Consider the following 15,529-nt stretch of genomic DNA (forward strand, 5'->3'; position numbering starts at 1 on the left):
ATTAATGAGGTTAAATCGTAGCCCTGGGGGATCGTTTTCAGTACATGCACACACGGCACATGCACATGCCGAAAAGACTTAGGATGTAATTGAATCGTTATTTATTCAGGTCTTTTTTTTCAACAGCCTCCAGATTATTTCTATCAGTTGCTACACATCTTTCCAGGCTAGTTGAGACTGACATTTCCGCTTGCCCGTTAAAAGCTGAAGATTTAAAAGCATTTTATTAACCATGTACCGACCCAGGACTCCAGCCTGTACGGTAAAACATCCGTGCGGATGTTTCTAAGACATGACTGGCGGAGACACGAAGCTCCCTAGTGCCTGTTGCTGCGTGTTTATGGAGGAGATCTGATATCTTGGACACGGAGCACCAGTTTAACTTACCTTACATGCATTTTTTCATGCCGCCAGCCTGTCTCTCCAGAAGCTCTCCATCGACTTTGGGAAAGACTAATCCAGTTTTGTATTTTTCATGGTACAGTTAGAATGTAATCCTCGCGACAAATGAGTTGTGTGTTAGCCGTATGTGGAGAGAGCTGTGGGCTGGGTCAGTCCCGTAGCGCAGGGCAGATCCACTGTGCGCGCTGAGGAGAGACGAGTCGCGTCTGCTCCAGGACCGGTGGAGGAGAGAGAGAGAGAGAGAGAGAGAGAGAGAGAGAGAGAGAGAGAGAGAGAGAGAGAGAGAGAGAGAGAGAGAGCAGGGGGGACATAAGGGGAGCGAGAGAGAGAGAGAGGAGCAGGGGAGAGAGAGAGAGAGAGCAGGGGAGAGAGAGAGAGAAAGAGAGAGAGAGAGAGAGAGAGAGAGAGAGAGAGACCTCTGATACATTCAGAACCGAGTACAGTCTAGAAGGGAAAGGCTCGCGCTAAAAGCATACGACTACCCCCCCCCCCCATCTTCCCAAAACACTCAAATACGAATCACTGCAGTGTACATTCAGTTAATACATATCAACATTTATTATAACCATAATGAATATTATTATTACTTTTATCTTAAAAAATAGATAATTAGATATACATACATGTAAATTAAACCGTATGTGTTATTAGTTATTAAGTTCCATGAGGATATTACAATACAAGTCTCTTTCACATTGAAGTGAAGAGGGTGTTAGAGCGAATCTCCAACCACCTTTTAGATCTTCTGCACATTTAGTTTAATTGATTCTCAGACTCTGATTTTCCCCCCAACTTACACAGTTTTACAGATATTTACATATATCTTCTTATTAAAATGAAAAACTATTGTAAAATCCTTTTTTTCTTTTTAAAATCTGGCCATGCTGACATCATTTTAGATGCAGGTCTAAAGGTCTAAACTGTCCATGACTTCAGAGCCTATTTGATTTGATTTAATATAACAACACTGTGTGGGTGCAAACTTCAACAGAAATGTCAAATATTCTACAATCAATGAGAATTAAAACGAGAACAGAAATGTCAAAATATTCTACAATAAATGAGTATCAAATGTGAAAGTAAGCAGCGCATTGATGTAAGAACAGCACAGTACAAAACACAACATTATAGAGACATGAATCAACATTTATAGAAATAAACAAATGAAATAGATCACTGTTTGTCATGAATCTATATAATATATGCATCTTATTTATTCTACTTTATGCACGTGTACAAATGACTTGGGTTTCTGTAAAACACCAATTAAAGCCCCACTCAGGTGTGCGCACGCATCACGCCGGTGGCGCGCGGGGATCTGGTCACGTGACGCAGCTGGTCGTGATTTGACAGTATGTCTCGGTTCGGCGAGCGGGACTTCCAGCAGGCGTGGAGGGAGTTGGACGAGCCGCAGTTGGGCGAGGGATGGCAGCTCTTCACGGAGACCGCGGGCTTCACCATACACCGACATTACATCCAGGTACGCGCGCCGTTTTTGGACGGAACCGCGTGAAATGTCGTGAAACTGCGCGCGACTCCCGTGTCGCTGTCCTAACTTCCGCTCGCGAGCTCGGTGCCCGTTCTGGTTTGTGAACCGGCCGGACTGGAAGAATCTCTCGTACTGGTTATTACAGCGCCGATGATCGGGGTTTAGGAGCGGCGACATTAACGAGTAGCTCCGGGCGCGAGATAAACACGAGCGTGGCCGGTACCACCCGGGGACATGATGATGAAGCAGGTCGTTATCCGGTGGTGTGTGAATTATTAAAGCAGCCTGGTTCGGTGAAGCGCGAGCCGTTTGCTCGTCTGTCTCGCGGCGGTGCTGCCGGTGTTTAGTTAAGGCAGATGCGCTGCAGCGTTCCTGTAGTTCCTGTAGGTCCTGCAGACATCATGTGGTTCTCACCCCTGTCCCCTCCCCCTGCTCACAGGACACTGGGCTGTACGAGTATAAAGTCTTCGGGACGCTGTCCACCTCGCCAGACCTCTGCGCAGATGTATACATGGACATGGCCTACAGGAAACAGTGGGACAAGTATGTCAAAGGTAGCTACCAAGCAGAAAGGACAGGTCCTCACACCGGCCTTCCCCACACCACTACCTCACACCAGCCTTCCTCACACCACTACCTCACACCGGCCTTCCCCACACCACTACCGCACACCAGCCTTCCCCACACCAGCCTTCCTCACACCAGCCTTCCCCACACCACTACCTCACACCAGCCTTCCCCACACCAGCCTTCCTCACACCAGCCTTCCTCACACCGGCCTTCCCCACACCAACCTTCTCTACACCAGCCTTCCCCACACCACTACCTCACACCAGCCCTCCCTACACCACTACCTCACACCGGCCTTCCTCACACCGGCCTTCCTCACACCACTACCTCACACCAGCCCTCCCTACACCACTACCTCACACCGGCCTTCCTCACACCGGCCTTCCTCACACCACTACCTCACACCAGCCCTCCCTACACCACTACCTCACACCGGCCTTCCTCACACCGGCCTTCCTCACACCAGCCTTCCCCACACCAGCTTTCCCCACACCACTACCCCACACCAGCCTTCCCTACACCAGCCTTCCCCACACCACTACCCCACACCAGCCTTCCTCACACCAGCCTTCCTCACACCACTACTCTACACCACTACCCCACACCAGTCTTCCTCACACCACTACCCCACACCAGTCTTCCTCACACCAGTCTTCCTCACTCCACTACCTCACACCAGCCCTCCTCACGCCACTACCTCACACCAGCCCTCCTCACGCCACTACCTCACACCAGCCTTCCTTACACCACTACCCCACACCACTACCTCACACCAGCCCTCCTCACACCACTACTCTACACCACTACCCCACACCAGCCTTCCTTACACCACTACCCCACACCAGTCTTCCTCACACCAGTCTTCCTCACACCAGTCTTCCTCACACCAGCCTTCCTTACACCACTACCTCACACCACTACCCCACACCAGTCTTCCTCACACCACTACCCCACACCAGTCTTCCTCACACCAGTCTTCCTTACACCACTACCTCACACCAGCCTTCCTTACACCACTACCTCACACCAGCCTTCCTCACACACCAGCCTTCCTCACACCACTACCCACTACAATTGGCTGCCGCTTCTCGCCGGTGTGTGATTGGTTGTACCTGCGTTAAAATTGTAAAGCGACCTTGGGTATCTAGAAAGGCGCTATATAAGTTGAACATTCATTCATTCATTCATTCATTCATTCATACCCCACCCAATATAAGAAGCTATGCTGGACTCCGCCAGGTGTGGCGAGCTGTCGCCGTGGTGATGTCATCATGGCTAGCAGCAGGTGTGATTGATGTGCCACACCTCAGAAACGAAACTGCCCAAACTAGAGGGACCAGCTGCTTACATGACTGCTCTTTTTACCTTCATGTCAATTAAACAAACCACACAAAAGAAAATGTCTCCATCTTAGAAGCCCAGTGTCATGCTGTAGCCAGTGGAACCACAAGTGCTGGTGTTGTATATTGTTTCTGGAGAATTCACCTGCTGCTTCCTAGATGACTAGATGACTGGCCTCAGGAGTCCTACGAGAGTGTTGCTACGTGTGTGTTGTGCTACGAGAGTGTTGCTATGTGTGTGTTGTGCTACGAGAGTGGTACGTGTGTGTTTTGCTACGAGAGTGTTGGTACGTGTGTGTGCTGCTACGAGAGAGTTGGTCAGGGTTGCAATTACTTACTTTCTGAGGTGTATGCAAACATACTATCGGCGCCCCCCACACTCCACCCCCCACCAACTCGGCAAATAATTTTCTGGCATCGATTTGGCGCCCCCTCTAGTGCAGCGCCCCTATGCGTCGCATACGCTGCATACCCCCTTTTTGCGCCACTGGTGTTGGTACGTGTGTGTGCTGCTACGAGAGTGTTGGTACGTGTGTGTTTTGCTAGAGAGTGTTGGTACTAGGGGTGGGAATCGTTTACTATCTCACGATTCGATTCCGATTTTGGGGGCCACAATTCGATTCAAAATTGATTTTCGATTCAAAATGATTTTCGATTCAAAAAAACGATTTGATTTATAAAAATGTCTGCTTCAGTCTATAAAATCTGCATGATCTACTACAGTCTGCTTTGCAAGACAGAATGACAAATACAGAAAATTAAGTGTCTTTCACATTTAATTAACAAAAATAAAGTGCTTTGGTAAAATAAAATGGTTTTTGTTGTGTTACCAAAATTCTTGAACTTCATTTTGCGAGCTGTCAGGGCTGGCTCGGATGCAGTTCCCCCAGCTGTTGCTAGGGGCACCAGAGTCCGTCCCAGACTACACCAGCGTAACCTTACACAGCCAGGTCCCTGCTTTCTCTGTGATTGCTTCTCGTTTAATGGTCTCGCCACCTCTCTCTGTTATGCTTTCTCTTTACTTATTCAAGTATCTATCTCCTGCGTCGCTTCCTGACTCATCTCAAGTTTTCCCAATCCTGTATTTCTTCCTATCCGTTTTGCCTTTATTTTTGGGAAGGGTTTTATTTTGCTGCGGCGTGTTTTGCCAGTTTCGTTTTTGCGTTGCATTTATCCACGCTGTTTTTTAGTTACTGTTGTTATTTTGTTTCTTTCCCCCGTCTCACTACGGTTGAGTGTTATATTTTCCGTGTTGTTTTTTTGTTTCTATTTACTCCGTGCCCTCACGGTTTTGGTTTCTATTCTTTTGTGTTTGTCTTCCGCGTTGTTTTGTTTGTTCGTTCTGGGTCGCTGTGCGCGTTTCCCTCTCACTAATACATTTGACAAGTGTCAAACGTCTTGATCTTGCGAGCCGTCACTTGGGTCCACCCTTCTCTATATTATTTCACTTGGGTCCACCCATCTCTATATTATTTCACTTGGGTCCACCCTTCTCCATATTATTTCATGCCGTTTGTACGTCCCCGTGCTCACCGCGTTACACAATCCTTGCACACGAGCTACATTGTATCAAGTTTGGTCTTCCCTGGCATTCGGTAAAAACCAAAATGAACCCATATTTTTGCCTTAAATGAAGACGGGACAGGTTGAATATCTCTTTCCTCCATTTGTTTTGAAACTTTTCCACGCATGAGTGTGTCCCAGAATCTGCTGCGTAAAGTCTGGCGTAATTTTGTAATTATGTAACGCGAGACTTCACCACGACTTAGAATCGATTTTGGGACATTTAAAATCGATTCTGAATCGTGGTAAATGAGAATCGATTTTTGATATATGAATCGATTTTTTGGCACACCTCTAGTTGGTACGTGTGTGTGTTGCTGCATTAGGGCTGTACGATATATTGTTTCAGTATTGTCATCGATGTGCAGGTGCGCGTGTTATTAAAGGCAACCTAAATCTTTCTGCTTGACACAATGTCACAATATCACTTGTGTTGGATACATGGAGTGTTGCAAGTTGAGTTTCTACGCACACAGCGAACCATTGAATCATTCATGGTGATCATCAACGGCAGGTAACTGTCTGTCTGTCTGTTTACTGCGGGTTACTGTGTTTCGGCTGTTCCTCTTTGTTTTACATGTGACTGCTGTGCTGTTTAATCATGATGAATTCGCTGGTTGTTTATTCAGTTGATCCTGACTTACTCATGTTCAGTAGACTGGCTCTACTACATTTACATTTACGGCATTTAGCAGACGCTCTTATCCAGAGTGACTTACAAAGTGCTTTGCATCCGATCACAGAATTCATCCTAGGTGTACAGATAGGCCAGAATTCAAGACACCATTGAGTCAGACTACTACTAAACTACAGGAGTCAATGTCACTACCTCTACTATGTCTCCTGTGTCTCTGCTGTGTCCAGCTTTGTGCCAAAGACTTGTTTCCTTTAAAGTTTCAAAAGAAGCCAAACTAAGGGTGTTGGTTTCCTTCAAATGCAAACAAGCTGAGTGTGTAAGTGTGTTGGGGCGGAGGGCTGGTGGACGAGGTGAGTGGGTGGGGCACACTTGACTCCAGCGTGACTCCAGCCTGGTTGCGTGTGCATTATTAATGTGTGGAGGAGACGGTGTGTGCAGGGGTGTGTGTGTGTGTGTGTGTGTGTGTGTGTGTGTGTGTGGATGTGTTTTGTGTGTTTGTTCTGGCTGTATGGGCCAGGATCTCCAGTGTCTTGTTTTCAGCCTTGCACAATGCCCACCGGGCCTGGCCAGCACTCCGGTGGTAGGGGCCAGAGGTGGTGGCGGTGTGTGCTGGTGGGAGGGGCCAGAGGTGGTGGGAGGGGTCAGAGGTGGTGGTGTGTGCTGGTGGGAGGGGTTAGAGTGAGCGATCTGAGGCTCTGTAGAACTTGGATTTCACAGAGGAGATTATCTGCAGTTCAGGAAGGCTGAGACTTCCTACATCACGTTGTTTATTGAGCAAGAGGCAGCCTTATCCACACTGCTGATATGCTCGCTCTCTCACACACACACACACACACGCACACACACACACACTCCCCTTTCTTCACATCTTTAGGATGTAGTCTCCCTTTCTATAGTTTTTTGTTTTAAGCTGGAACTTCATATCTGTCAGAAGGTTCACCAGCTGTTTCTGAGCTGTGGGTTCCTGATTGAACTCTGATCTCCACATCCCCGTTAGGGTCCTCATTCTGGACGGTCTCTTCCCTGTGCTCCATCACATGGGTGGGGCTGCCACCACCTCCATCTACAGTGTTCGTACACCACTCCAGTTCTGTCTGGGGTCTCGCTCAAGTATCATCAGTTTCTCGTTTGTTTCTCAGTACTGGTGTTTGCCGTACTCATGTCTCAGGAGGCTGTAATGTGAGTCCTTGAACAAATCGGAGCGTTTGTTCTTCTGCGAACATCCAGACTCATGCGGTCCACACATTGGGAGGAACCGGTGGATTCGCATGAAGATCTGAGAACAAACACATCTGAATAATGTAGACCAGTCTTTAGACCACCGTAGACTATTCTGTAACTGCGCTGTAGACCACAGAAGAACAGTCTTTAGACCACCGTAGACCATTCTGTAACTGCGCTGTAAACCACAGAAGAACAGTCTTTAGACCACCGTAGACCATTCTGTAACTGCGCTGTAAACCACAGAAGAACAGTCTTTAGACCACCGTAGACCATTCTGTAACTGCGCTGTAGACCACAGAAGAACAGTCTTTAGACCACCGTAGACCATTCTGTAACTGCGCTGTAGACCACAGGAGAACAGTCTTTAGACCACCGTAGACCATTCTGTAACTGCGCTGTAGACCACAGAAGAACAGTCTTTAGACCACCGTAGACCATTCTGTAACTGCGCTGTAGACCACAGAAGAACAGTCTTTAGACCACCGTAGACCATTCTGTAACTGCGCTGTAGACCACAGGAGAACAGTCTTTAGACCACCGTAGACCATTCTGTAACTGCGCTGTAGACCACAGAAGAACAGTCTTTAGACCACCGTAGACCATTCTGTAACTGCGCTGTAGACCACAGAAGAACAGTCTTTAGACCACCGTAGACCATTCTGTAACTGCGCTGTAAACCACAGAAGAACAGTCTTTAGACCACCGTAGACCATTCTGTAACTGCGCTGTAGACCACAGAAGAACAGTCTTTAGACCACCGTAGACCATTCTGTAACTGCGCTGTAGACCACAGGAGAACAGTCTTTAGACCACCGTAGACCATTCTGTAACTGCGCTGTAGACCACAGAAGAACAGTCTTTAGACCACCGTAGACCATTCTGTAACTGCGCTGTAGACCACAGAAGAACAGTCTTTAGACCACCGTAGACCATTCTGTAACTGCGCTGTAGACCACAGGAGAACAGTCTTTAGACCACCGTAGACCATTCTGTAACTGCGCTGTAGACCACAGAAGAACAGTCTTTAGACCACCGTAGACCATTCTGTAACTGCGCTGTAAACCACAGAACAACAGTCTTTAGACCACCGTAGACCATTCTGTAACTGCGCTGTAGACCACAGAAGAACAGTCTTTAGACCACCGTAGACCATTCTGTAACTGCACTGTAGACCACAGAACAGTCTTTATCTGTAACTAACAGTGCTGTAGACCACAGTAGATCAGTCTTTTGTCACCGTAGACCAGTCTTTAGACCACAAAAGACCAGTCTTTAACTGCGCTGTAGACCAGTCTTTAGACCACAGTAGACCAGTCTTTAACTGTGCTGTAGACCACAGAAGACCAATCTTTAGCCCACCGTAGACCATTCTTTAACTGCGCTGTAGACCACAGAAGAACAGTCTTATACTGTGCTGTAGACCAGTCTTTAGACCCCTGTAGACCAGTCTTTAACTGCGCTGTAGACCACAGTAGACCAGTCTTTAGACCCCTGTAGACCAGTCTTTAACAGCGCTGTAGACCACAGTAGACCAGTCTTTAGACCCCTGTAGACCAGTCTTTAACCACACTGTAGACCACAGTAGACCAGTCTTTAACTGCGCTGTAGACCACAGTAGACCAGTCTTTAACTGCGTTGTAGACCAGTCTTTAACTGTGCTGTAGACCAGTCTTTAACTGCGCTGTAGACCACAGTAGACCAGTCTTTAACTGCGCTGTAGACCAGTCTTTAACTGTGTGGTGATCCTGCTGTATGCAGCAGTGCAGGCCCACAGTGGACGTCTTTGTGGTGTACGTGTCTCATGCTCTGTTAGCTCCCAGCGGGACGTGGTTGAGTAAGAACATCCATGTTGGGGGAGGGGGTGGGGGCCATGTGTGGAGTAACTGCACTCTGACTGACCGTGTTCTTCCTTTCAGAACTTGACGAGAAGGACTACGATGGTCAGAAAGCAATTTACTGGGAGGTGAAATATCCCTTCCCCCTGTCTAACAGGGACGTATCCTACATACACACACCAGTGTTCATACCCAGCTATTTAAAAAAGTAACAATGGGGGTGTGTGCTTGCGTGCACTTATAGGGGTGTGTGTGTGTGTGTGTGTGTGTGTGTGTGTGTGTGTGTGTGTGCGTGCATGGTCATATACATGGTCAGTCCTCCTTAACTACATGTCCCTGTGTGTGTGTGTGTGTGTGTGTGTGTGTGTGTGTGTTCAGTTCTCCTTAACTCCATGTCCCAGTACACGTGTGTGTGTGTGTGTGTGTGTGTGTGTGTGTGTGTGTTCAGTTCTCCTTAACTCCATGTCCCAGTACACGTGTGTGTGTGTGTGTGTGTGTGTGTGTGTGTGTGTGTGTGGGTTCAGTTCTCCTTAACTCCATGTCCCAGTACACGTGTGTGTGTGTGTGTGTGTGTGGGTTCAGTTCTCCTTAACTCCATGTCCCAGTACACGTGTGTGTGTGTGTGTGTGTGTGGGTTCAGTTCTCCTTAACTCCATGTCCCAGTACGTGTGTGTGTTCAGTTCTCCTTAACTAAATGTCCCAGTACACGTGTGTGTGGGTTCAGTTCTCCTTAACTCCATGTCCCAGTACACGTGTGTGTGTGTGTGTGTGTGTGTGTGTGTGGGTTCAGTTCTCCTTAACTCCATGTCCCAGTACGTGTGTGTGTGTGTGTGTGGGTTCAGTTCTCCTTAACTCCATGTCCCAGTACACGTGTGTGTGTGTGTGTGTGTGGGTTCAGTTCTCCTTAACTCCATGTCCCAGTACACGTGTGTGTGTGTGTGTGTGTGTGTGTGTGTGTGTGTGTGTGTGTGTGGGTTCAGTTCTCCTTAACTCCATGTCCCAGTACACGTGTGTGTGGGTTCAGTTCTCCTTAACTCCATGTCCCAGTACACGTGTGTGTGTGTGTGTGTGTGTGTGTGTGGGTTCAGTTCTCCTTAACTCCATGTCCCAGTACACGTGTGTGTGTGTGTGTGTGTGTGTGGTTCAGTTCTCCTTAACTCCATGTCCCAGTACACGTGTGTGTGTGTGTGTGTGTGTGTGTGTGTGTGTGTGTGTGTGTGTGTGGGTTCAGTTCTCCTTAACTCCATGTCCCAGTACACGTGTGTGTGTGTGTGGGTTCAGTTCTCCTTAACTCCATGTCCCAGTACACGTGTGTGTGTGTGTGGGTTCAGTTCTCCTTAACTCCATGTCCCAGTACGTGTGTGTGTGTGTGTGGGTTCAGTTCTCCTTAACTCCATGTCCCAGTACACGTGTGTGTGTGTGTGTGTGTGTGTGTGTGTGTGTGTGTGTGTGTGTGTGTGGGTTCAGTTCTCCTTAACTCCATGTCCCAGTACACGTGTGTGTGTGTGTGTGTGTGTGTGTGTGTGTGGGTTCAGTTCTCCTTAACTCCATGTCCCAGTACACGTGTGTGTGTGTGTGTGTGTGTGTGTGTGTGTGTGTGTGTGTGTGTGTGTGTGTGTGTGTGGGTTCAGTTCTCCTTAACTCCATGTCCCAGTACGTGTATGTGCGAGAGTGCAGGGAGCTGCAGGTGGAGGGGAGGAGGATCTGGGTGGTGCTGGCTAGGAGCTCGGAGGTGTCCCAGTGTCCGGAGAAGGCGGGTGTGATCAGAGTGAAGGACTACAGACACACCGTCGCTCTGGAGAGTGCAGGGACCGCTAGCACCAAAGGTATCTAGGATGTCTGTCTGTATATACACACACACACACACACACACATATCAACATGGAGCATCTTTCATGTCCTAATACAGAAATGTCCACTGAGATTTGAACCCAGTGCCCCAGATGAACTTTGACCTCCTTCACTTTGACTCTAACATGTGTCTCTTGTTGCTTCAGTCTTCATGAACTATTTTGACAATCCTGGGGGTAATATTCCCACCTGGCTGATCAACTGGGCCGCCAAGGTGAGATATAAACCACACACACACACACACACACACACACACACACACACACACACACACGGGCAGGAATACATGCATACACACAAACACGTATGCCTGGACAGAGACACACGTGCACACACAGTCATACAAACACACACACACAGGTACTCAGGAGAAATGTGTGTGTTTGTGTTTATATTTCTGCCTTCTGTTTGCAGACTGGGGTGCCGAGTTTTCTGGCTGACATGCAGAAAGCCTGTGACAACTACGCCACGTACCGCAGTGACAGGAAGTGATGCGTCCTGCAGTAGACCCCATCTCCTCCTGCTGCTCTGGGTTCTTTGGGTTCTTCTCTTTGGGCTCTTCTCTTTGCCCTGGGGGGTGCTAACACACGCATGCACGCACACCCTGCTGACCTCATCCTGTCTGTGCACGCCTCCCTGGCCACGCGGTTGTCATGGTTACCGCATCTGTCCCGCTCACTGTCGGACGTCCTGAAGGTCTCACAGCAGCACTGACTTTCAGAGCTCCGCTTTCTGTGTCGCCAAGGGGCCCTAGCGGGAGGGTGTGCAGACTCCCTTTAAGGACCGGGCTGGTTTTTAAAGCTCATGTTGGTACCAGCAGGACGGTACCAGGTCTTCTGGACGCTCCCTCTCATGGTCCTCATTGCGGCTTTTCTCCTGCTGGTCTCCATGTGTGGTGAGGACGTGGACTTTAGCCCGTTCTGTAGTGACCAAGGGGGGTGTGGGGACTGGTGGTGGGGGGGGGGGGGGGGTGTCTCCTCCCTGGTGCCGCACACAGTCTGGGTCCTGAGAGTCCGTTTCCTCTAGCGTGATCCATCAACGCCTGCTGCGAGAGACACACACACACACACACACACTTCCTGAATGTAAGAGACTGGGAAATCTGGGGCTCTGGGAAAGAACACTGGTGCCCGTTCCTGGACGTCCCGCTGTGATGCAGCCGAGAGCCAGCGTGTCCCGCGAGGCGCCCTGTGTGCCTGCAGCAGCATGTGTCCTGCTGAGTCCCGCCTTCTCCTGTGTGGGACAGTTTTTTGGATGTCTTCCCTTAGGTCCTGTAGTCTCCTTGATCTGTAACAGCTGCTGTGTGTGCAGTCCAGAATTCATTTTTTAAGCTTTCTAATTCAAAACTGCTTCCCGTACATCTGCTAGTACTGAACAACTTTTACTATAGTAATATCTGTAGGCCTACCGCCCCCTGCTGGCTGACGAGCTGCATGACATGGCTGTCTTTACCTTCTGTGCTGGATTTCTATTGGCTTATGGTTTCATTATAGTTTTTGATTAAGCAGCAACTCCTTTTTTTTATTATTTTTTTGCTTTTGTTCAAATGATTCAAACACTTCTACTGGCCAAGTCTGTGTTGTTCTTCCGCTAATGTAGGATTATTTCCAGACCATGAGCACTTTATCCTGGGTCTGCTAATCGCTGGTTAATCGTTTACGGCATGATCACACACCCACGGATGTTTTTAGAGCACAGTTGAAATGATTGTAGGATAAAAGTGAATGTTTACTTTATATATCTATTTGAAATACTGTATGCACTGCTGTACACTGGATGACGTGCATGTCGTGTAGTTGACATGTGGTATAGATGCCATACGATTTTGTTTACCATGTTTGGGTGATTATAACTGAATGTTGATTTGTGTGGGATGCGTCAGGACTGCATTAGATCCTGTGACGTGTGTGTGTGTGTGTGTGTGTGTGTGTGTGTGTGTGTGTGTGTGTGTGCCGACGACCGACACCAGACGACGTCTCTGAAGCAGACGTCTGACTACAGCTCCGCCTGTGGTTACCTGGACACCATAGTGCAGGGGACAGAAACTAGTCCTTTTATAAAGTAGTTAGGGTGAACCTCATGAAGTGATCTCCCACCTGCCTGTGTGGGCTCTCTAATCCGTGACTACCTCTCTGTTAACCAGCTCTTCAACTCTCAAACTCTCTTTCGTTCCTCTTTCTCAAAATGGCCACACGTGGGCTGTCTGGTGTGGACTGTGTTTCACTACAATAAAAGACGCAGTGTGTTCCCATGGTTTCTGTGTCTGATGATTTAAACAGCGCTTCCACAGGTGACATCCGACTACATGAGGTGTTTGTGCTGCTGCTCTGTGTCTGCGTGAGACGCCGGGGTCCCTTCAACCTGCTGTTGCGTGTGCTGTGGACGTGAGACGCCAGGGTCCCTTCCCACACGTCAGGGCTGCAGCACTTTGGGTTGTGAGCAGTTTTGTCATGCGTGTGTCTGTGAGAGTGTGTTTTCCTGTGTTACAAAGTACATTTCTGCCGTTCACCACTGTGTTCTTGCTTCTTTAAATAACATGATTTACATATCATTTACATAATTACATGATTTATCTTTACATGTAAAGCTAAGGGCACTAATGTCTCAGTCTCCAACCCCCTAGCCCTCTACCCATACTAAGGGTCATACGAGGGGCCACCACTGCACAAGCCATCTGAGCCCCAAAGGATCCTGGGAATTTTTGGTCACGTCAGTCACAGATTGCTCTCAAATCCTGTGCACTGTAGCATAAAAACCGCCAGTACAAAGTGTAGCTGTCCAAATACTTATGGTCTGCTCTGTTATTTCCACTGCTTCTCGTGAACTTAACTTCCCTTCAGAAATGACACTACGGAGCAAGAGCCACTCTGGCGCCATCTGGTGGCCATAGCGTTGCTCTGCAGCAGTTCCACGGTTCAGTGGGGAAGGCAAACTGGGTGAACTAAAGCGAAATCAACGTTTGGTGTGACCACATGTGCTTTCAGAACAGCACCAGTCCTTCTAGTGCCACGTGCACAAAGTCACAAGTTTGTAGGAGTTCAAATGTATGATTAACCAATTATACCAAACAGCGATAATGATCATTTTCATATGTAGAAACGCCGTCGTTAACTGAAACAGAAAAGCTGAGTAGGAGAGTTGCAGCCTGGTGAGGTACGGGTGAGGTACAGGTGAGGTATGGTCAAACTGGTACAGGTGAGGTATGGTCAAACTGGTACAGGTGAGGTATGGTCAAACTGGTACGGGTGAGATACAGGTGAGGTATGGTCAAACTGGTACGGGTGAGGTACAGGTGAGGTATGGTCAAACTGGTACAGGTGAGGTACAGGTGAGGTATGGTCAAACTGGTACAGGTGAGGTATGGTCAAACTGGTACGGGTGAGATACAGGTGAGGTATGGTCAAACTGGTACGGGTGAGATACAGGTGAGGTATGGTCAAACTGGTACGGGTGAGGTACAGGTGAGGTATGGTCAAACTGGTACGGGTGAGGTACAGGTGAGGAAACAGGTGAGGTATGGTCAAACTGGTACGGGTGAGGTATGGTTAACCTGGTACAGGTGAGGTACGGGTGAGGTATGGTCAAACTGGTACAGGTGAGGTATGGTCAAACTGGTACAGGTGAGGTACAGGTGAGGTATGGTCAAACTGGTACGGGTGAGGTACAGGTGAGGAAACAGGTGAGGTATGGTCAAACTGGTACGGGTGAGGTACAGGTGAGGTATGGTCAAACTGGTACAGGTGAGGTATGGTTAACCCGGTACAGGTGAGGTATGGTTAACCCGGTACAGGTGAGGTATGGTTAACCCGGTACAGGTGAGGTATGGTCAAACTGGTACGGGTGAGGTACAGGTGAGGAAACAGGTGAGGTATGGTCAAACTGGTACGGGTGAGGTACAGGTGAGGTATGGTTAACCCGGTACAGGTGAGGTATGGTTAACCCGGTACAGGTGAGGTATGGTTAACCCGGTACAGGTGAGGTATGGTCAAACTGGTACAGGTGAGGTACGGGTGAGGTACAGGTGAGGAAACAGGTGAGGTATGGTCAAACTGGTACGGGTGAGGTACAGGTGAGGTATGGTCAAACTGGTACAGGTGAGGTATGGTCAAACTGGTACAGGTGAGGTATGGTTAACCCGGTACAGGTGAGGTATGGTCAAACTGGTACATGTGAGGTATGGTCAAACTGGTACAGGTGAGGTATGGTCAAACTGGTACAGGTGAGGTACAGGTGAGGTATGGTTAACCCGGTACAGGTGAGGTACAGGTGAGGTATGGCCAACCTGGTACAGGTGAGGTATGGTCAAACTGGTACAGGTGAGGTATGGTCAAACTGGTACAGGTGAGGTATGGTTAACCTGGTACGGGTGAGGTACAGGTGAGGTATGGTTAACCTGGTACAGGTGAGGTATGGTCAAACTGGTACAGGTGAGGTATGGTCAAACTGGTACGGTTGAGGTACAGGTGAGGTATGGTTAACCTGGTACAGGTGAGGTATGGTCAAACTGGTACAGGTGAGGTATGGTTAACCTGGTACGGGTGAGGTACAGGTGAGGTTTGGTTAACCTGGTACAGGTGAGGTACAGGTGAGGTATGGTCAAACTGGTACGGGTGAGGTA

At 48.6% G+C, this 15,529-nt stretch overlaps 1 protein-coding gene across 1 annotated transcript; it reads left to right on the forward strand.

Annotated features, from left to right (window-relative positions):
- Positions 1-1,682: 1,682 nt before the first annotated feature.
- Positions 1,683-11,853, forward strand: pctp (phosphatidylcholine transfer protein). Its single transcript, XM_077010287.1, has 6 exons — positions 1,683-1,882; positions 2,331-2,445; positions 9,142-9,221; positions 10,715-10,886; positions 11,058-11,125; positions 11,326-11,853. Exons 1-6 carry the CDS (start codon positions 1,757-1,759, stop codon positions 11,401-11,403), a joined length of 639 nt encoding a protein of 212 aa, XP_076866402.1. The 5' UTR covers positions 1,683-1,756; the 3' UTR covers positions 11,404-11,853.
- The last annotated feature ends 3,676 nt before the right edge of the window (positions 11,854-15,529 follow it).

Source organism: Brachyhypopomus gauderio, chromosome 6, assembly GCF_052324685.1.
Source record: "Brachyhypopomus gauderio isolate BG-103 chromosome 6, BGAUD_0.2, whole genome shotgun sequence".
NCBI lineage: Eukaryota > Metazoa > Chordata > Actinopteri > Gymnotiformes > Hypopomidae > Brachyhypopomus > Brachyhypopomus gauderio.

What these genes read in the sequence shown, in the direction of transcription:
- pctp (XM_077010287.1), top strand. Translation starts at nt 1,757, where the DNA reads ATGTCTCGGTTCGGCGAGCGGGACTTCCAGCAGGCGTGGAGGGAGTTG. An exon ending in TCCCCCTGTCTAACAGGGAC is followed by an intron (nt 9,222 to 10,714) that starts GTATCCTACATA and finishes TCCATGTCCCAG; the next exon opens with TACGTGTATGTGCGAGAGTG. An exon ending in AGGGACCGCTAGCACCAAAG is followed by an intron (nt 10,887 to 11,057) that starts GTATCTAGGATG and finishes TTGTTGCTTCAG; the next exon opens with TCTTCATGAACTATTTTGAC.